This window comes from Carcharodon carcharias, chromosome 8, assembly GCF_017639515.1.
Source record: "Carcharodon carcharias isolate sCarCar2 chromosome 8, sCarCar2.pri, whole genome shotgun sequence".
NCBI classification, from domain to species: domain Eukaryota; kingdom Metazoa; phylum Chordata; class Chondrichthyes; order Lamniformes; family Lamnidae; genus Carcharodon; species Carcharodon carcharias.
The window spans coordinates 164,902,261-164,925,311 of NC_054474.1; the positions used below are offsets into that span (position 1 = coordinate 164,902,261).

The 23,051-nt window shown below is 43.1% G+C and overlaps 1 protein-coding gene across 3 annotated transcripts in view; it reads right to left on the reverse strand.

The window, feature by feature from the left end:
• Window positions 1-23,051, reverse strand: part of ralgps1 (Ral GEF with PH domain and SH3 binding motif 1) — a 758,811-nt gene that overhangs the window by 531,495 nt on the left and 204,265 nt on the right. For all 3 annotated transcript variants that reach the window (XM_041193970.1, XM_041193968.1, XM_041193969.1), the window contains exons 4-5: window positions 11,311-11,418; window positions 9,117-9,167 (exon numbers count right to left, since the gene is read on the reverse strand). In XM_041193970.1, coding sequence (XP_041049904.1) covers window positions 9,117-9,167; window positions 11,311-11,418 — 159 coding nt within the window. The remainder of the gene's footprint in view (window positions 1-9,116; window positions 9,168-11,310; window positions 11,419-23,051) is intronic.

Consider the following 23,051-nt stretch of genomic DNA (forward strand, 5'->3'; position numbering starts at 1 on the left):
AAATGAAGCTTCCTCTTTGTAAAGAATTATTTTTCTAATATGTCTTCCCTTTTAAATCTATTTGTGACTATTTTAGATTTGCCCTTTCTTGTTACTGCATCAACAATATAGCACCATCTACCTTATCACAATCCTTCATAATCTAGTTTTAAAAAGCACCAACATTTTTAAAATCTCTTTCCAGAACTGTAACCCTCATCCTCACAACATTCCAGAGAATCTATACCGCACAATTTCCATTTTTCTATCGTTCTTATGATGGGGTGCTTAAAGCTGCACATAACATTCCAAAACAAAAACAGAATTATCTGGAAAAACTCAGCAGGTCTGGCAGCATCGGTGGAGAAGAAAAGAGTTGATGTTTCGAGTCCTCATGACCCTTCAACAGAACTAGGCGAATCCCAGGAAGGGGTGAAATATAAGCTGGTTTAAGGTGGTGGAGGGGGGGGGGGGGGGTTGGGTGGGGGGAGAGAAGTGGAGGGGGTGGTGTGGTTGTAGGCAAAAGCAGTGATAGAAGCAGATCATCAAAAGATTTCACAGACAGCAGAACAAAAGAACACATAGGTGTCGAAGTTGGTGATATTATCTAAACGAATGTGCTAATTAAGAACGGATGGTAGGGCACTCAAGGTTTAGCTCTATTGGGGGTGGGGGGAGCATAAAAGATTTTAAAATATTTTAAAATAATGGAAATAGGTGGGAAAAGAAAAATCTATATAATTTATTGGAAAAAAACAAAAGGAAGGGGGAAGAAACAGAAGGGGGGTGGGGATGGAGGGGGGAGGTCAAGACCTAAAGTTGTTGAATTCAATATTCAGTCCGGAAGGCTGTAAAGTGCCTAGTCGGAAGATGAGGTGTTGTTCCTCCAGTTTGTGTTGGGCTTCACTGGAACAATGCAGCAAGCCAAGGACAGACATGTGGGCAAGAGAGCAGGGTGGAGTGTTGAAATGGCAAGCGACAGGGAGGTTTGGGTCATTCTTGCGGACAGACCGCAGGTGTTCTGCAAAGCGGTCGCCCAGTTTACGTTTGGTCTCTCCAATGTAGAGGAGACCACATTGGGAGCAAAGAATGCAGTAGACTAAGTTGGGGGAAATGCAAGTGGAATGTTGCTTCACTTGAAAGGAGTGTTTGGGCCCTTGGACGGTGAGGAGAGAGGAAGTGAAGGGGCAGGTGTTACATCTTTTGCGTGGGCATGGGGTGGTGCCATAGGTGGGGGTTGGGGAGTAGGGGGTGATGGAGGAGTGGACCAGGGTGTCCCGGAGGGAACGATCCCTACGGAATGCCGACAGTGGGGGTGAAGGGAAGATGTGTTTGGTAGTGGCATCATGCTGGAGTTGGCGGAAATGGTGGAGGATGATCCTTTGAATGCGGAGGCTGGTGGGGTGATAAGTGAGGACAAGGGGGACCCTATCATGGTTCTGGGAGGGAGGAGAAGGAGTGAGGGCGGATGCGCGGGAGATGGGCCGGACACGGTTGAGGGCCCTGTCAACGACCGTGGGTGGAAAACCTCGGTTAAGGAAGAAGTAGGACGTGTCAGAGGAACTGTTTTTGAAGGTAGCATCATCAGAACAGATGAGACGGAGGCGAAGGAACTGAGAGAATGGGATGGGGTCCTTACAGGAAGCGGGGTGTGAGGAGCTGTAGTCAAGGTAGCTGTGGCAGTCGGTAGGCTTGTAATGGATATTGGTGGACAGTCTATCACCAGAGATTGAGACAGCGAGGTCAAGGAAGGGAAGGGAAGTGTCAGAGATGGACCACGTGAAAATGATGGAGGGGTGGAGATTGGAAGCAAAATTAATAAATTTTCCTAAGTCCTGACGAGAGCACGAAACAGCACCGAAGTAATCATCGATGTACCGGAGAAAGAGTTGTGGAAGGGGGCCGGAGTAGGACTGCAACAAGGAATGTTCCACATACCCCACAAAGAGACAGGCATAGCTGGGGCCCATGCGGATACCCATAGCCACACCTTTTATTTAGAGGAAGTGAGAGGAGTTGAAGGAGAAATTGTTCAGTGTGAGAACAAGTTCAGCCAGATGGAGGAGAGTAGTGGTGGATGGGGATTGTTTGGGCCTTTGTTCGAGGAAGAAGCTAAGGGCCCTCAGACCATCCTGGTGGGGGATGGAGGTGTAGAGGGATTGGACGTCCATGGTGAAGAGGAAGCGGTTGGGGCCAAGGAACTGGAAATTGTTGATGTGACGTAAGGTGTCAGAGGAATCACGGATGTAGGTGGGGAGGGACTGGACAAGGGGAGAGAGAAGGGAGTCAAGATAATGAGAAATGAGTTCTGTGGGGCAGGAGCAAGCTGACATGATCGGTCTACCGGGACAGTTCTGTTTGTGGATTTTGGGTAGGAGGTAGAAGCGGGCCGTCCGAGGTTGGGCAACTATCAGGTTGAAAGCTGTGGGAGGAAGATCCCCAGAGGAGATGAGGTCAGTGACAGTCCTGGAAACAATGGCTTGATGTCCTCACTTATCACCCCACCAGCCTCCGCATTCAAAGGATCATCCTCCGCCATTTCCGCCAACTCCAGCATGATGCCACCACCAAACACATCTTCCCTTCACCCCCACTGTCGGCATTCCGTAGGGATCGTTCCCTCCGGGACACCCTGGTCCACTCCTCCATCACCCCCTACTCCTCAACCCCCTCCTATGGCACCACCCCATGCCCACGCAAAAGATGTAACACCTGCCCCTTCACTTCTTCTCTCCTCACCGTCCAAGGGCCCAAACACTCCTTTCAAGTGAAACAACATTTCACTTGCATTTCCCCCAACTTAGTCTACTGCATTCGTTGCTCCCAATGTGGTCTCCTCTACATTGGAGAGACCAAACGTAAACTGGGCGACCGCTTTGCAGAACACCTGCGGTCTGTCCGCAAGAATGACCCAAACCTCCCTGTCACTTGCCATTTCAACACTCCACCCTGCTCTCTTGCTCACATGGCTGTCCTTGGCTTGCTGCATTGTTCCAGTGAAGCCCAACGCAAACTGGAGGAACAACATCTCATCTTCCGACTAGGCACTTTACAGCCTTCCGGACTGAATATTGAATTCAACAACTTTAGGTCTTGACCTCCCCCCTCCATCCCCACCCCCTTTCCGTTTCTTCCCCCTTCCTTTTGTTTTTTTTCCAATAAATTATATAGATTTTTATTTTTCCTACCTATTTCCATTATTTTAAAATATTTTAAAATCTTTTATGCTCCCCCCACCCCCACTAGAGCTAAACCTTGAGTGCCCTACCATCCATTCTTAATTAGCACATTCGTTTAGATAATATCACCAACTTCGACACCTATGTGTTCTTTTGTTCTGCTGTCTGTGACATCTTTTGATGATCTGCTTCTATCACTGCTTTTGCCTACAACCACACCACCCCCCTCCCACTTCTCTCCCCCCACCCAACCCCACCCCCCCACCACCTTAAACCAGCTTATATTTCACCCCTTCCTGGGATTCGCCTAGTTCTGTTGAAGGGTCATGAGGACTCGAAACGTCAACTCTTTTCTTCTCCGCCAATGCTGCCAGCCCTGCTGAGTTTTTCCAGGTAATTCTGTTTTTGTTTTGGATTTCCAGCATCTGCAGTTTTTTATTTTTTGTTTTTACATAACATTCCAACCCTGGTCGAACTAAAGGTGGTGTAGAAGTTGAACATTACCTCTTTTCGTCTATATTTTGTGCATCTAGATATAAAAACCAGATTCTATTTGTCATTTTATGGCCCCGTATTTCCTACATTCCAGCAATGAATGCCCATCAGAAGTATATTATTGCTAAGTGCCTTGCACTGTCCCAAGGTCATGAAAGGCAACTTATAAATTTAAGTTCTTCCTTTTCTTCCTTTTATTCACTTTGCCATTTTAATGACCTATGCCTTGCAGTGCAAGAAACCTTAGCTCTTTGCTATAGAGTTGATCTTCAGACAACTTTTCTTAGTGGAAAGATTTGGCTTTATTTACAAGACAGCAGTAGCAACCACCCATGCGCATCAAACTCCATAACTAAAGAAGCACTCTCCTGTAGAGACTGCTAACTGATAACACATTCGTTTACACAGATCATGTGATCTTACAGCACAGGATTATTCTTAAAGCTACAGTCCAACATTTCCCAAAACCATAATTACTACACTCTTCTATTCCATTTGCTATTTAAGGCATACCTCTTTCCGTACTCTTACTTTCAATGTGTATTTGCCATTATCTGCTTGCCGATGTGTCCCCCTGCAGTAATCCACAAGCATCACTACAACGTGCAATGCTTAAATAGATAGAAAGGAAACTTAAAAAGTAAGGGAAGGTCATGAACAGAAAATAGGAGAGAAAAAGGAAGTGATGATTGACAGACAAACAGATTTTTTACTTTAGTTGTGAAGAGTTATTATAGTTAAACAGCCACTCCTAATTGTAGGCATAACTATAATATTAGGCTTTGTATTTGTGGTGGAGTGTGAACTAAAGATTTAACAAAATGCCAGCCCAAGAAGGCTGGAATAGACCAGATGGCAGTGTAAGGATAAAACACCAATATGGTTCACAAGATTTTCCAGTTAAAAAAAAAATATCACCACCTTCAACACCTTTTTGTTCTTTTGTCTTGACATCTTTTGATTATCTGCTCCTATCACTGCTTGCTTGTCCCTGCAACTCCCCCCCCTCTTCTCTCCCCCCAATCCCCCCACCTTAAACCAGCTTATATTTCACCCGTCTCCTATTTTTACTTAGTTCTGTTGAAGGGTCATGAGGACCCGAAACGTCAACTCTTTTCTTCTCCGCTGATGCTGCCAGACCTGCTGAGTTTTTCCAGGTATTTCTATTTTTGTTTTGGCCTGGAGACAACTGACCCCTGCAATCAACATCATTTTTTTGTAGTTTGGAACCATAACTACTAGCTTTGAAAGAAAGTAACTAATGTGCCAAGTAAATATTCAATAACACAGTGTCTACTGGTGTAGTTTACCCTGTTCCATTTCTGGTTTCCTCATATACAAAACCGATTTGTAAAGAAAGCCCAAAAACAAACGAAAAGAAATTATACTAAACCATCAAAATTGGAAGATTTTAACTATTAACCCTGATAATCTTGCATTTGACATTTACTTTTAAATAACCTGTTATGATACAAAATATTTTTAAAATATTAAACTTTATGATAAGTTTATGATAACTTTATGTAATTATGATAGTAATAATTACATAATTGTGACCCTGACTAAAATTACTTTCCATCATGAACAATTACTGCAGAATTATGGAGCACCGATATGCATGGGGCAAAGTTCCTATTTCCCCAAGTCCGTTTGTATTCATCGTGTTGGTCAACGGCGGTTAAACATATCCCATTGTAACTCTCTTGTTGATGACAATGAAAAGCAGAGGAGGTCAGTTAATAGGCTTGTTATCACAATTGTGTTATAATTCATTAAACATCAGGTGCTCTGGAAATTTGGCATGTTGCACTCCTCAGCAGTTGGTGCCAGCCAAATTGCATCCACCAAAACTGAACACCTTGTGTCTTGACGTCTGATAACCTGGTCAGAATGGGCAATGAAAGGAAGGGGCCTGAGAGTAAATACTACACCATGGAATTGGACAAAACAGTATTTATAGCACAGCTAGAAAAGGTGCTCATAGCTCCACCGCTACTTAGAAACCACTCCCACTTCCACACCCACCACCGACCTTAGACTTCAGAGAGGTAGATTCCACCCCAAGGAACATTACAAAGATAGAAGTCTTTTGTGTTCTGAATAGAATCAAATCAAGTTTTAAAGGTAAAAAGACAATGAACTTAGTCGAGTGTGCTGCCTACATCGCCAAGCTGACCTGATGTGAGAAAGTCAGAGAGATCTTATCAGAGTTACACATGGTCCACTTCCAATATCTCAACCTGTCTACCAGGCACAAGAAGTGAATGAATGCCTATATTGAGTAGAGCTTGTTACTGGTTTAAAATTTGGGAGCAGGTTGTCAATGAGGCTGTCAAACAAGTGTGACAGAGTGATAGCAACTACCGAACCAACGGGATTGAAATTTGAGACCCATGTCATTCAGGCAATTAAGTTGGCTGTGTTCAAACTTGTGTGCCAACCTCATTCTGTCCACTGCTCTATACGACTGATCAATTACTGCTCTATACGACTGATCAATTACTGCTCTATACGACTGATCAATTACTGCTCTATATGACTGATCAATTACTGCTCTATATGACTGATCAATTGCTGCTCTATATTACTGATCAATTACTGCTCCATATTACTGATCAATTACTGTTCTAACAAGAGAAACATCATTTAGCTAAAAATATGAAAACTTGCAATAATTTTTTTAACGTCTAAAATTCATAAACGATACATCATTTCCTAAGAATACAGCCAGTTATAAAGTAAACGAACTATGGAAAATAACTCCATGATTGCTATTAATCGCCAAAAGTGAAAGATTAAAGCAACAAACGCATCACATCCCATGTTTCAGGTTATGTTTCATGCAAAATCATGAAAAGAAATTTTGTACCTGAAAGATTACAGAGTTAACACTGAAGCAAGTGTTCCATGCCCCTATTTAGCAACACTGCAGCATAGCCATAAGAACATAAAAAATAGCATCAGGAATCAGCTGTTTGGCCCCTCAATCCTGCTCTGCCATTCAATAAGATCATGCCTGATTTGAATGTGGCCTCAGTTCCACTTTCCTGCCTTCTACCATCCCCTCCCACAACACCACCATTACGTTCGACTCAGTTGTAGCTCAAAATTCTGTCTAACCCAGCCTTGAATATAGTCAATGATCCAGCTGCCACTGCTCAAAGGGCAGACAATTCCAAAGATTAACAACCCGGAGAGAAGAATTTCCTCCAAATCTCCTTCCTAAACGAAAGGCCCCTCATTCTCCCCAATGCTCCCTGGTTCTAGATTCCCTCATGAAAGGAAACATCCTGACACTGTTAAGCCTCCTCAGAATTTTATGTTTCAAAAAGATCAGACTGATTATCCGACCTCCAGTACTGGATGAACAGAAATTTCTTCCAATATTGGGAAGACTGAAGCCTTCGTTTTCGGTCCCTACTCCAAACGCCACTCCTTAGCTACTGACTCCATCTCTCCCTCCCTGGTGACAGTCTGAGATTAGGCCAGGCCTTCGTGATATTACCATCAGGTGAGGAGAGGTACATTAGCTCCCCTCTTTTCCCACTCCTTGTTTGACTGCACAGGTTTTTATTAAAAGGATGTGGTTGTTTAACTATATGTGAGCTGTGATTGTAAAAGACTGTAAAACAGGCTGGTCTCCTTGAGTTTTTTTAAAAAGACAAAAGGGGATAGTATTTATTGTACTTAACCTGGTCTAACTGAAACAATGAAAACACTCCAACTTTCATGCACACGTGCGCTCAGATTCTCATGCACAAAAATAGACGACAGCTTGGGAGGATAAATTAAATGATATCTTAAAGTCCAGTAAGGATTAAAGTTACACGGTTCTTGTAGGTTGATGACTTGGGTGAATCCAGGCTGAGCTCAGTTATCCTTCTGGTTTTGGTGTTGAGGTGATTTAAAGATGTAGACGGACAATTGATCTGTCCTTCTAGAGACAGCAACTACTGGGTTATGCACTTTAAAACCTTTCCCTGCGGCACATGGATAGTCAAACATTAGACAAGGTTTGAGCTTGCAAGATGGTTGCAGAGATGTCCAGTCGGTTCTTTCTATGCTGTTGATTTCCAGACTGGCTTATTATCCCTGGATCTTGGAATAAGATTTGTTTTCTAAAGTTACTTTTGATCGGGTGACTTCCATTGTCCAAAATAATGATTCAAAGTTAGAAGCCATTGTTACATAATGGGGGATGCATGGTGGCTGTTTACACCCACTTATGATGAACTAGTTTCACTGCAGCTGCCTTTGTTAAGTATCATGCTGAGATATGGAGTCTGGGAGTCCATGGGTTCCGAGTTTTGTTAAGTCCACAGACAATAGGAGGTGTGAATTCCACAAATGGTTTTGTCTCAGCATGTCCATTCAAGGGAGTACACCCCACCCAGGGTCACTTAATTAAGAACTTTCCAGAGACTTGAGATAATTCTGAGTAAGTACAGAAATTATGAAAGTCAGTTGACTTTTGGCAGCCATTTTAGTCCTTTTAAAACTTAGTCAGTGATTTTCCACCAGTAAACACATAAAGTCATTTTAATAAAGCACGGCTTCGTAACAGCAACCTGGGTGTCACATTTGACCCCACGATCAGCTCCTGACTCCATTGTTGGACCATCATGAAGACCGTTTATTTTCACCTCTGTAACGTTGCCTGACTTCGCCGACGTCTCAGCTCAGCTGCCAAAACTCTCATTCATACCTTTGTTAACTCTAGACTTGACTCGTCCAAGGCTATCCTTGCTGGTCTCCCACATTCTCCCCTCCATAAACTTGAGGTCACCCAAAATCCTTCTGCCCATGCCTTAGCGCACCCCAAGTCCCATTCCGCTATCACCCCTGTGCTCGCTGACTTACGCTTGCTCCTGTTCAAGCAAGGCTTTAATTTTAAAATTTTCACCCTTGTTTTCAAGTCCCTCCACGGTTTTGCCATTCTATAGCTTTATAATCTCCTGCTGCCCCAAAATCCTTCAAGAAATAAGCGCTTCTCTATTTCTGGCTACCTGAGCCGGTCTGATTTTAATCACTCCAGCCCGGCAGCTACACCTTCAGTCATCAGAGCCTGAAGCTCTGGAATATCCTCCCTGACCTTCTCCATCTCTCGACCTCACTTTCCTCCATTAAGGCAGTCCTTAAATCCTCTCTTTTTGACCAATCTGACCTAATATCTCCTTATCTGGCTTGGCATCAGACATAAGTTGTTGCTGTGTTTCTAAACCCAATTCACCTGGAAATTACACTTGGTCTTGACTCCATGTGCACAAAGGTCATGGGTGGGGGTGGTTTACGTGTTTTTTTTTTAAACACAATGTTTCTGGTAAAATATTGTTCTTATGACAAAATAAATATAAAAGTATGAGTATTCAGGTTGGCAGGGTATTTAATTCCTAAAGGAAAAGTCCAGTTGCCTTACGTACCCGTCTTCCCCAGAAAAGTTCAATGTAAAATGTTGTGCCTTACCTCTGGTTGTATCGCTTTAAATACTGGGACATCCATTAGAGTGATTTGACTCTGCAACACACAAGATTCAGTCATTTACTTTCAATCTCCACATCATTCTTGCAGTATGTTTGTGTGATCTTCCAGAAACTTCAAACTTTCTATGATCGGTCTGTGCAAACAAATCAGTGGAAGTTCTCGGATTGTTAAAATAATTTGGGATCAGTGCACGATTTTAGGAAAGACCATCTCCTCATCTAGTTTTCCTTATAGGTGTAAAAATAGCAAAGTTTGCATTAGATCATATATACCAAAGCTTCACCAGAATGACTATAATTTTTTTTTAAAAAAACAGCATTTTAAGTTAATTCTCTAAATAGGCTAATACCCAGCACAAGGGCATTCAGGAGGGAGTTGGCTTATTAGGGAAGAATGTGCAGCAATACAGGGAGAAGGCGGGGAAACGCTATTAGATGAATTGCTCAGGAGAAGCGGTGCAGATATGTCGGGCCAAGTGGCTACTTTCTGTGCTGTAACAATTCTGTCACTGAGCCTCCTTCATCAGAAGTGCATAACACAAAATCTCCAATACATTCTCCGCCCCCTCTCCCCCCAGCCAATTTTCAGCCATGAGACCAAAATCAGTGGGGTTGGATCTGCAATTCTCTGATCTGTACTGAGACACTGCTGCAGGAATGCACACACACAGAAAATCAGCACTTTCAGTTGTCAGTTTTAAGCATTTATGATCACCCACGGTTACTAAAGATATTGGCACATGAAATTTATAAATATTATGATATAGGAATGTCTTATAACACATCTCTGCTCACTCAGCAAGATTAAAAACTCCATTTAAGTCATTAGATGTCAACAGTTTAAAGAATATATTGCTTCCATTAAAACATTTTCTACATTGGCAGTGAAGGCCAGCATTGCTTTTGGCCTCAAATGGACTAGACTGGGGATTATTGTAATGCTGCAAGATGGTGTCTGTAGGGTTTTTCTACTGTGAGGGAGCAATGAGCAAAGGAAAATGGAATTCTAATTCGAAAGAAAGGTTGCAAATGAGATTTTCAGTGGAAATAAGAATTTGTGGAAAGTGCTTTCAAGGGCAAAGCAGGGCAGGTGGAGGTCAATGGCAAAATTGTGAACATTTGAAATTCGGCATTCTTGCATTTATCCTGATAAGCGTAAGATTAAAAAAAATTCTGCAACATGTCACTTTTCAGCGATATTGAAATGTAAGAGGTTATACCAGCCCAACGAAGGCAGTTACATTGTCTGGAAACCGGAAACATGGACTCATTAAAAAAAAAGGCAAAAGGTGAACGAGGATAAAAAAGATAAAACCAAAAAACTGCGGATGCTGGAAATCCAAAACAAAAACAGAATTACCTGGAAAAACTCAGCAGGTCTGGCAGCATCGGCGGAGAAGAAAAGAGTTGACATTTCGAGTCCTCATGACCCTTCAACGGAACTGTTGAACTCAGCAGTTCTATCGAAGGGTCATGAGGACTCGAAACGTCAACTCTTTTCTTCTCCGCCGATGCTGCCAGACCTGCTGAGTTTTTCAAGGATAAAAAGGAACCAGGTACGCAGAAAGGAAATAAACTGGAATGTCGACTACTAAAATGTACAGAGTACAATCAGAACATCTACAAATGGGGTCGACAGTTTGTGGGGAGGGGGTCTTGAAATGCAGCAGCTGGAGAGGAGAGATTGGATGAAGCACGAATGGAGCAACAGTGGGGTGACAGAGAGATTGGGAATGGCATAGAAAAATCAGCAAAATAGTAGTTACAGCAGAAAATGAGGCAAGAATTTAAGAAGCCAAGAACGGAACTCTCCATGAAATCGGAATTACGGCAAGTGTCGATGCTTCAAGTCCCTAAACCGACAGCATTGACATCAACAGCAGCCAGACCCCAAAAAGTGACTCTGCTTGTGAAGCATTTTGAGAAGGTGCAAGGTGCTATTTAACTTAAAGAATTCCTTTTTTGTTAAACGCAGGGTTTGAGCTCCAGTTTTCTGACTGATTTCGTTTCTGGCCAGAAGAGAAAAAGGAACAAAGACCACGAGATCTTCTCAACAATAAGTAAAATTCACTGGATCCATGTTACGAACGTAATGCATGATGGCTCCGAATTTGCAACAGCTCAGAACCAGAATGGGATATCGCACCATGACAGCACCATGGAAAGTGTCCACTTACAGCAAACTCTTCAGGTGTCACTTTCAGTACGTCAAATACAACGGCATCATAGCTTTTCATAGCATAATCCGAGTACTGTCCATCCAGAGAGTCTGAACTACTGCTGCCCTAGGGAAAAGAAAAACAAGAAAATATTAAATACAACTCCTACGCCTTCTAATGAACATTAGTCTTCTTGTAAAGTTCTGTCATACACAGTTAATGCTTCTGAAACAATCACAAAGGGAAAGGAATGTTTCGAACTTGGAGCATGGCAGGAGTTATATTATCCCCAGAGACTGAGCAACAGTGTTAAGAATTCTGCACACATGCATACTTCCTGTTGTCATGAACTTTGGTCATGATTTTACATCAACATTGAGAATGAAACTCCCTATATACAAAGTGGCTGGTGAAGATATAGCTGCAGGCCCTGGTTAGCAGTTTGCTCTGTGAAACAAGTTTCTGAAGCCTCTTTTCACAACTCTATTGCTGACTTGTACACAAAACAAAAAATAAATCATCCACATAATCAACAGACCCCCATGGGCAACATTGCAGGCAACTTACGCAAAATAATTTACCTTACTACAAGTAGGATCTGGAATCCACTGCCTGAGAGCGTGGAGGATGCCGATTCAAAACAGGGTTGGATAATTCATTATCTGAAGAGAAATACCTACAGGGCTACAGGCAAAAGGGTGGGTGGGGGAGTGGGGATGGGGTGGAAAAGGAGTGGGACTAGGCAGGCCTTGCAAAGAGCTAGCACAGATGCAAAAGCACAGTAGTTCTATGATTCTATTATTAAGCATAGTTTGGAGAAAGTGTCAAGATTCACCTGCTAGAAACGCCATTAATGTCCTTAGCTAACTGAGTACCAGAGAGAGGTTCCCCACTTTGCCACAGTGGGGAGCTCCCACATCAGGAGGAGCATCTACTATGATAAAGATGGGCCCCACTTCTGCTCCTAAGTAAGCAGATGCACCTTGCCAGAGGAAGTGTGTCTCTGCTAACCATGCATCAGGTCTCACTGAGGACACAAGACATCAGTAATCACCAACACTAACTCCACACGCACCCTCCGTCCAAAGACAATGGCAATATCCGGAGAAGCAATAACAACTTGTATTTGCACCACCAAATCATCCTGGCTATTTCAGCTCAAGGATAGAACCTCCAGATTTTCAGCCCCAAGTGAAAGTGTAGAATGAAATAGAAAGATTCAAATTTTTTTTATTCATTTACGGGACGTGGACCTTGCTTGCTAGGCCAGCATTTATTGCCCATCCCTAATTTCCAATCCCTAATTGCCCTTGAGAAGGTGGTGGTGAGCTGCCTTCTTGAACTGTTGCAGTCCATGTGGTGTAGGTACACCCACAGTGCTGTTACAAAGGGAGTTCCAAGATTTTGACCCAGCGACAGTGAAGGAACGGTGATATATTTCCAAGTCAGGCTGTTGTGTGACTTGGAAGGGAACTTCCAGGTGGTGGTGTTCCCATGTGTCTGCTGCCCTTGTCTTTCTAGATGGTAGTGGTCGTGGGTTTGGAAGGTGCTGTCTAAGGAGCTTTGGTGAATTCATTGCAGTGCATTTTGTAGATGGTACACACTGCTGCTACTGTGCGTCATGGTGGAGGGAGTGAATGTTTGTGAATGGGGTGTCAATCAAGCGGACTGCTTTGTCCTGGATGGTGTCCAGCTTCTTAAGTGTTGTTGGAGCTGCACTCATCCAAGCAAGTGGAGAGTATTACATCACATTCCTGACTTGTGCCATGTTGATAGTGGACAGATTTTGGGGAGGGAAGTAAGTTACTCATCACATGATTCCTGGCCTCTGGCTTGCTCTTGTAGCCACGGTATTTATTTGGCTAATCCAGTTCAGTTTCTGGTCAATGGTAAACCCTCAGGAAGTTGATAGTGGGGGATTCAGTGATGGTAAAGCTATTGAACATCAAGTGGCGATGGTTGAATTCTCTCTTGTTGGAGATGGTCATTGCCTGGCACTTGTGTGGCACAAATGTTACTTGCCACTTGTCAACCTAAGCCTGGATATTGTCCAGGTCTTGCTGCATTTGGACATGAACAGTTCAGTATCTGAGGAGCCATGAAAGGTGCTGAACATTGTGCAACCATCAGTGAACATCCCCACTTCTGACCTTATGATGGAAGAAAGGTCATTGATGAAGCAGCTGAAGATGGTTGGGCCTAGGACACTACCCTGAGGAACTCCTGCAGTGGTGTACTGGAGCTGAGATGACTGACCTCCAACAACCACAACCATCTTCCTTTGTGCTCAGTATGACTCCAACCAGTGATTCCCATTGATTCTAGTTTTGCTAGGGCTCCTTGATGCCACACTCGGTCAAATGCTGCCTTGATGCCAAGTCACACTCGCCTCACCTCAGGAGTTCAGCTCTTCTGTCCATGTTTGACCCAAGGCTGTAATGAGGTCAGGAGCTGAGTGGCCCTGGTGGAACCTCAACTGAGCATCAGTGAGCATGTTATTGCTAAGCAAATGCTGCTTGATAGCACTGTTGATGACTCCTTCCATCACTTTACTAAAGATGGATAGTAGACTGATGCGGCAATTTTTTTGGGTTGGACTTGTCCTGCTCTTTGTCTACAGGACATAGCTGGGCAATTTTCCACTTTGCTGGATAGATGCCAGTGCTGTAGCTGTGGCAAGTTCTGGAGCACAATCCATAATTCTGGTATCAACCATTTATCCCAATGTAAGCACATCTTAGAATGGATTAATTGTTAGAGTGGGTTTGCAGCCCTTCCTTTGTGGTTTCGGGAGAGGAATCTTAGCCGGAACAAAGATAGAACATGACAAATTGCTTTACTTTGAATTGCAATAATGTTATTCCAATTAGAATGACGCAGCAAATGGGACTTTGCAACACAGCAATGGTTTCATAAATAAATAAATAAACAACACGTGAATCACAGGAGATCTTTTCTTCTGGTGCATGTCACGGAACAAAGCAGTTGAAAGGGACATTTTTTCAAATTAGAGCAATTCTCGGTGGTATAATCAGAACTCAGACAGGCAGCAACTGAAGATGTCATTCAGCATTGAACGGGGTCGGCACACTGGTCACTGAATGGGGTCGGCACACTGGTCACTGAACGGGGTCGGCACACTGGTCACTGAACGGGGTCGGCACACTGGTCACTGAACGGGGTCGGCACACTGGTCACTGAACGGGGTCGGCACACTGGTCACTGAACGGGGTCGGCACACTGGTCATTGAACGGGGTCGGCACACTGGTCATTGAATGGGGTTGGCACACTGGTCATTGAATGGGGTCGGCACACTGCTCAGGCCATTACCCAGATTCAGCAGGAAACAAGACCCAGCTTTTTATTTATTTTCTTGAGCGATCAGAGTGCAGGGGGCTCATCTCATTGCTGGTATTCATCTTCTTTTCATGGGCTGGCGCTGGGGAACTAACACATTTTGTCACTTTATCGACTAAATATTTGGTGCTGCTTTAAAGTTGAATTAAACTCCTTGGCCCTGAGAATCCTCAAAGGAGAGGGTGGGAGTTGGGGTGGGGGTGGGGGTGGGGAGAAGGGGAATGGAAAGAGTTTGAATTGCAGTGTAATTACTAAGACTACATGAGTCTCCGCCCTGAATCTGCCAATGTTCACTGGATCAGCAAGTTTTTCCTTGCTTTGCATTCAAAGCTGCACACTATACAGCCAGGGGTGCATCTTGGGGCACCTGTCCGAAAGGCTAGAAATTTTGAAGAGAGTTACTGGTGTATTGGATTGTCACTACCCGTGGTGTGTACTGCTTAGACACCATTAAGCAACCTTGTAGATGTTACCAAGAGGTCTTTATTAACATTACTAAACCATGTAGGTATTTACAGTAGAAGATACAGGTATGGAGATGACGCAATGGCCTATCCTTACATGTTGCTACCTCACGCTAGATTGCTGACCTAAGTTCTAGGCCAACTGCCTTCTTACATGACCAGTGGGCGGTACAGTACTCAGTCCCAGGTTAACCCTTAATGTACCAGATCCTTCTACTACAGCTCCTAGCCAGGGAAGGTGCCAGGATTCTGACCCTCAGCCATGGAAACACCCATAAGCTGCACCCTGCATGCAAAAACAATTTTTTTTTTTAAATTTCCACTTTCAGGTTCAACGCCATGATCTGGGTCTGGTGGGGCCTATTTCCACCATTCAGTTGGCCGGAACACGTAGGGCCACAAGGTGTAGCTCTCCCTATCCTACTCATTATCACTCCATGGGCCTGGAAAGCGGGCCCCTCTCCAGCTGTACCTACTCACTCGTTGATGATCTTATTTAAAACAGATATAAGGTCAAACAGGAGATTCCCAGGTGTCAGGACCCAGCATAACCAACGCCTGGTTGAAATGTGGTCCTTTGGGTGTACTGGTATGGGAACAATGTCAGGAGAGCACTTCAAGGGATGTGGCTGTTTTAATGAGTTAGTTCAAAATGAAGAATCATAAAACTGTTAAAGCTGCCTGCTTATCAGAGTTGGTGAATGTAATTTTGTTTCAAATGTTGCTCTTTCCAAAAGCTGGATGCATTTTTTTTTTACACTTCCTTGTACTAACTTGGCCCAAAGTGCAGAAATAGACAGTCATGAGCTATATAAAGAACCTACTTCAGAGCAGGCGAGTTCCAAATGTCAACCATGATGAAGCTATTGGGGGAAAAAAAAGAAAATCGGGCAAAAAAAATCACTCTTGTCAATCTCCTCTCCAATCCAATCCATCTCACACTGTAAATAATTTTACATTTACGAAAGTGCAATCAGTCTTCAAGGTAACCAAAGAGTTTGCACATCCATCAAATTCACTCCTGGCATATGGAATAAAATACAATACTGTGCATCAAAAGTGGCAACAATTTGTTATCAACAGTTCACACATAATATCGGGTGTATAACAATAGCTTGCATTTAAATAGCATCTTGAATGCAAGGCAGTTCACACAAGCATTATCAAACAACATTTGATACAGAGGGGGGACCAGTGTCTAAATTATAAAACATAAGGAGCAAATCAAATAGGATAGGGAAATCTCAGGAAAATTTATGGGTCAAGTCATAACAGACATCGAGGCAGGACATAAGCCAGCCATATATGTGCAGACATCACATAGGTTTGCATCAGTCTGAAAGCTTTTAAATATCATATTCTATCCCTATCTCAAGAGTGCCATTTACAAGTCTAGAGATATTTTTGCATTCCTTTCCCAATAGCTTCCTGATTTAAATCAGAAAACTCAATGACCTTTTTAATTTGGATTCGGATGTCTTACGTGCACCTCCAAGGAACAGTTATTGAACCAAAAAGGATAAACAAGTGGGAGGGGAGAGGGATCCAGTTGTCGTCATCCACATTGGTACCAGCTACATTGATAGGACAAGAAAGGAGGTTCTGCTGAAAGAATTTGAACCCTTGGGAGCTAAATTAAAAAGCAGAACCTCCAAGGTAAGAATCTCGGGATGACTACCTGAGCCACGGGCAAACTGGCAGAGGGTAAATAAAGTCTAGGATTTAAAAGTGTGGCTGAAAGATTGGTGTGGGAGGAATGGGTTTCAGTTCATGGGGCACTGGCACCAGTACTGGGGTAGAAGGGAGCTGTTCCGGTGAGACAGGCTTCACTTGAACCATGCTGGGACCAGTGTCCTGGCGAATCAAATAACTAGGGCTGTAGAGAGGGCTTTAAACCAGGTAGAAGGTTGAGGGCAAGAGTTCCGGAGAGGGGATACGTAGACTTACAAAGCAAAAGGATATGTTAGCATTGCAGGGCAGCTGTTTAGGTAATGGTACCCAGAATATGACAGGAAGGGACAGAGTGTACAAACATTAAAAAAAAAGCAGCAAATAGGGCCAAAGGGGGAAAAATGGCATGCAAAGGCAAAATGAATGGCTCTTTAGTATTCAGAACAAAATAAATGAATTAATAGCACAAATAGAGGTTAATGGGTATGAACTTTATGGTTACAAGGAGATCAAAGCTCAGAACTAAATTGTCAGGGCTATGTGGCTTTTCGAAAGGACAGACAGGAAGGAAAGGGTGGTGGGGTAGCTTTGTTAGTACGAGATGGAATAAGTACGATAGCAAGAAATGATCTTGGATCGGAAGATGTAGAATCCATATGGGTGGAGATAAGGAATAACAAGGGGAAGAAGACACTGGTGGGAGTAGTCTATAGACTCCCTAACAGTAGCTATACTGTAGGACAGAGAATATATCGAGAGATAACAAGAGCATATAAAAATGGCAGTACATTAATCATGGGTGACTTCAATCTTCATATAGATTGGGAAAATCAAATTGGCAGAGGTAGCCACTAGCAAGAATTCATAGGATGTATTTGGTACAGTTTCCTAGAACCATATGTTGTAGATCCAACCAGGGATCAGGCTATTTTGGATCTGGCAATGTTTAATGAGGCAGGTTTAATAAATGAACTCAGAGTAAAATATCCCCTAGGACCATAACATGGCAGAATTTAGCATTCAGTTTGAGAGTGAGAAACTTGGATCAGAGACAACTGTGCTAAACTTAAATAAAGGTAATTACAAAGGAATGAGGGCAGAATTGGCTGGAGTGGACTGGGAAAGGAGTTTAGCAAAAAAGATGGTTGATGAACAATGGCAGACGTTTAAGAAAATAGTTCATGACTCTCAGTAAAGGCCAGTGAGGAAGGAGGATTCTAGGAAGGGGATAAACCAACCATGGTTAACCAGGGAAGTTAAGGATAGTATCAAATTGAATGGAAAAATATACAATGTGGCAAAGATTAGTGGTGAGCTAGAAGATTGGGAAAGTTTTAAAAACCAACAAAAGATGACCAAGAAAAATAAAGAGGGAGAAAATAAATTTTGAGGGTAAAGTAGCAAGTAATATAAAAACGGACAGTAAAAAGGAAGAGAGAGGCCAAAGTGAACATAGGCCCCTTAGAGATTGAGGCTGGGGAAATAATAATGCGGAACCTGGAAATGGCACAGGGGTTGAATAAATACTTTGCATCAATCTTCACGGTGGAAGACACTAATAGCATTCTAAAAATACTAAATTATCAAGGGGCATAAGGCAGGAAGGGTGGAAATAAATATAATAACTTTCACTAGAGAAAAAAATACTAGGGAAAAAGATTGGCTAAAGGCCGTTAAGCCCCCTGGACCTGATGGGTTCCGTCCTAGGATATTAAAGGAAATAGCTACAGAGGTAGTGGATGCACTGGTAGTAATCTTCCAAGAATCCTTAGACTCTGGAAAAGTCCCAGAGGATTGGAAAACTGCCAATGTAACACCCTTATTCAAAATGGAGGCAAAACAGGTAACTATAGGCCAGGTAGCTTCACGCCTGTCATTGGGAAAATGTTGGGGTCTATTATAAAGGATGTAATACCAGAGCATTTGGAGATACATAATATAATCGAGCAGAGTCAGCATGGCTTCATGAAGGAGAAATCATGCCTGAAAAATTTATTACAATTCTTTGAGGGAGGAGCAAGCAGGATAGATAAAGGGAAACCAGTAGATGTAGTATATTTGGATTTCCAAAAGACATTCGATAAGGTACCACACATGAAGCTACTTAATAAGATAAGAGACCATGGTGTTGGAGGTAGTATATTAACATGGATAGAGGACAGAATAGGATTAGAGGTGTATTTTCAGGATGGCAACCTGTAACTAGTGGAGTGCCACAGGGATCAGTGACTTAGCAGAGGGAAGTGAAGGTACCATCACCAAGTTTGCGGCTGACACAAAAATAGATGGGAAGGCAAGTGGTGATGATGACACAGAGTCTACGGAGGGATGTAGACAGGTTAAGTAAGCAAGCAAAAACTTGGTAGATGGAATGTAATGTGGGAAAATGTGAGGTTATGCACTTTGGCAGGAAGAGTAGAGGAACTGAACATAATTTAAATGGAGGAAGATTGCAGAGAGCTGCAGCACTGAGGGATTTGGGAGCCCTCATGCATGAATCCCAAAAAGCAGTATACAAGTTCAACAGGCAATAGGGAAGGCAAATGGAATGTTGGCATTTATTTTAAAGGGAATGTGGTATAAAACTAGGGAAGTCTTGCTAAAACTATACAAGGCATTGGTTAGACCACACCTCGAATACCATGAACAGTTTTGGTCCCTTTATTTAAGGTAAGATATACTGGCATTGGAGACAGTCCAGAGAAGGTTCACTAGGTTGATCCCAGCTATGGACGGATTTTCTTATGAGGAGAGGTTGAATAGGTTCGGCCTGTACTCATTGGAGTTTAGAAGAATGAGAGGTGACCTTATTGAAATATAAGATTCTTAGGGGGTTTAACAGGGTAGATGCTGAGAGGTTGTTTCCCCTTGTGGGAGAGTCTAGCACCACAGGGCATAATCTCAGAGTAAGGGGTCATCCAGTTAAAACAGATGGGGAGGAATTTCTTCTCTCAGAGGGTAGTGAATCTGTGGAATTCTTTACCGCTATAGAGGTTGGGTATTAGGTACATTCAAGAGAGGGAGACAGGCTTTTAATCAATAAGGTTATGGGGAAAAGGCTGGAAAGTGGAATTGAGGATTATCAGATCAGCCTTGATCTCATTGAATAGCGGAGCAGACTCGATGGGCTGAGTGGCCTACTTCTGCTCCTATATCTTATGGTCTTCTGTAACTAGACAGATAAATCAATGGGGAATAAAGAAAGAAATGAGACAGCAAAAGATCAACACATGAAGAAAGGTTTATATTCCACGATGTTTAATGTGAAACAAAAATAACTTCAATTGTTTAGTCTACTCGTAGAGTTTTTTCTAAACAAAATTGTTTCCATTTTGTGACACAGCAATAGTTGGAGGGACCAGGGAACAGCGCTGTAAACAAAACAATAAACAACCATATTGTGGCTTCCTGGGTCTTTGTTTCATAGATGAATGCTTGAATCTACACCAAATTGACTCTGCTTTCTCCATGGTGATGGTGTCATGTCCAGTGTGTAGCAAGAGACTAAAGATAAATTACATTCATATAGCGTTCCTCGTGTAACAGGGCACATGAAAATGGGGAAAGGCGTCAAAGAGATGAGGCAGGCCAACAGCACAGCTTAAGCAGAGAGGGAGATAGCCAAGTCAAGTGATTTTGGAAGAGATTTCCAGAGGATGGGAGCATAATGGCTCAAGGATTACATTCCAGTGGTGAGTAGATGGAGACAAATAAAAGTCCTTGGCTGAGACATAACTCTTTCATGAGTTGATGTTGAACAGGCAGTTAGCATGCCATCAGCCAGTAAGTTAATCATGGCAATAGAGAGGTAGAATTGAGTGCCAGCAATATAATAAGGATAATTTTATCATGGGTTGTATCTGCATAATGAACAAGGGGGAATAAAACTATCATACAGATTTTAACATGTATTGACAGATTTTTAAAATTATTTTTTAATGGGATGCGACTGTCACTCAAGGCCAGCATTTGTTGCCCATCCCTAATTGCCCTCAAAGGTGGTGGTGAGCCAGCTTCTTGTACCGCTGCAGTCCATGGAGTGTAGGTATACCCACAGTGATATTAGGGAGGGAGTTCCAGGACTTTGACCCAGTACATAGTTCAAGTCGGGGTGGTGTGTGGTTTGGGAAGTGGTGGCATTCCCATCGGCCCGCTGCACTTGTCCTACTCGGTTCCAGATTTGGAAGGTGCTGTTGAAGGAACAGCTAAGAGTGGAATGAAGGAACAAGTGAGAGACATCACAGCACAGAGGCAGAGTGCTAAGCAGAATGGTTCATCTTATCGAAAGCAGCAAAGAGGTGAGGACCACGAGATGATCTAAAGAAACTATGGCTACATTCATAAACCGGTCACTTCTAAACAGACTATCTTTGCCTGCTGGACAAATTTGAAGCCATATTAGAGGGACTGAAACACAAGAGTGTAGGAGGCAGTTCAATGACAATCTGCAGGACAGTGAAAGAACAGGTCAGTTTGCAGGTAGGGTGGTTGATTAATAAGATAAGAGGGATCAAAAGTGATATTCTTACAAAGATCCCAGTTCTAAAAGGGTTTGGAATATTGTCCAACAACATCTGCAATTCAGGAATGTGGCAGGGAAGGAAAACTTGGGTAGTCAGGAGCTAATGTCCTTCAGGGAAGGAAATCTGCTGTCCTTACCTGGTGTGGCCTACATATGACTCCTGACCCACAGCAATGTGATTGACTCTTAAAAGTGCCCTCTGAATGAGGGCAGTTAGGGATAGGCAATAAATCTCAGCCTAGCCAGCGACACCCACATCCCATGAATGTATTAAAAATTGAGGTACATGGTGTACAGTTTGTGGGTGACTGCAGTGTCGTTCACCACTCTGCACCAGATTTGCAAGCCCCTCTCGATATTTTCAATTCCACAAGAATCTTGACCTGTCCTTGAACGTTGCCAGGACAAAACTCATATCGACTCAGACCTGATCAGCCAAATATTCCACCTCCCATTTATGTTGAAGGAGAGGGTCTGGAAAGTGTTGAGTGCTTCCCACACCTTGGCAGCCACCTCTCTCAAAAGGCCGCCGTTGGAGATCCAACACCAGATCAGCCGCACCGGCTCAGCCTTCTACAAGCCACAGCAGCGAGTGTTTGACAACAAAGACTTCTGCTGGTCAATAAAAGTCCTAGTGTTCACAGGGCAGCTATCATCACCACACTCCTGGACCGCAGTGAGATCTTGGCTATGTGAGAGTGTGAGAGAGAGATTCCATCAGCAAAGCCTCCACCGCAGCCTCCAGCTTCAACAAGAGGATCATCAAACAGGCGGGAGCATCTTTCCTGAAGCCAGCCCCAGAAGCATTCAAGCAAATCTCCTGAAAAATTAACTTTGACGGGCTGGATACTGTGTTTAGATGGCCGGAAAGTATTTTCCCCCACTAGATCCTGTTTTCTGGGCTCTGAAATGGGCAACGTTCCAGGGGAGGACAACAAAAATGCTTCAAAGATACCCTGAAGCTCTCCATAAAGCGCAGCAGCATTTAAATTAATAGCTGGATAATTACTTGAGCACATATAAAGAGACACCTATTAGCACAGGAGTACAGTGGAGTCAGGAGACATATACCTGTAATGTTTCATTCCGTGAAAAAATCTATTCCGAGTAAAGACTGGCTCTGGTTTCTTCCTTCACCAATTGGCCATCAGGATTATAACACTGACAACCTAACAGATTGGAAACTCACTTTTTGGTAAATTACTGGTAGAAACTGTACCATGGACATCACTAAGATTCCAACAAATTGTGTTCCCAAGCCATGGCTAATTATTTTCAGTCAATCTTTAATGCAAAATAATGCAAGTTCAGTTCTTGTGACTACAATCTTCATTTTCTGATACCACAAGTTACTGTGCTTCAGTGCAATTCATTTTAAGTAAAGAGTTTGCAACAGTCCTCAAAGATGAAAGAGCTTCATTCATTTCAGTTTTTCATTCCAATGTCTTTAACACAAGAGTGCGAAAGTGCAATTAGCTGCATATTCAACGTTGGATAAATTTTTCTTCAACAAAGCAGGGATTGTGTTTTGGGGGGAATTCTTATCTCAAATTTATAACAGTAGCAATGAAAAATAGTGACCCACCCCCCCCCCCCACCCCAGGTCGGTGACGGTGGGGATTCAACAGTGGCGATGCCATTGAAGGTCAAAGGGAGGTGGTCAGATTCTCTCTTATTGGAGATGGTCATTGTCTGGCACTTGTGATTGCTACTTGCCACTTATCAGTCCAAGACATTGTCCAGG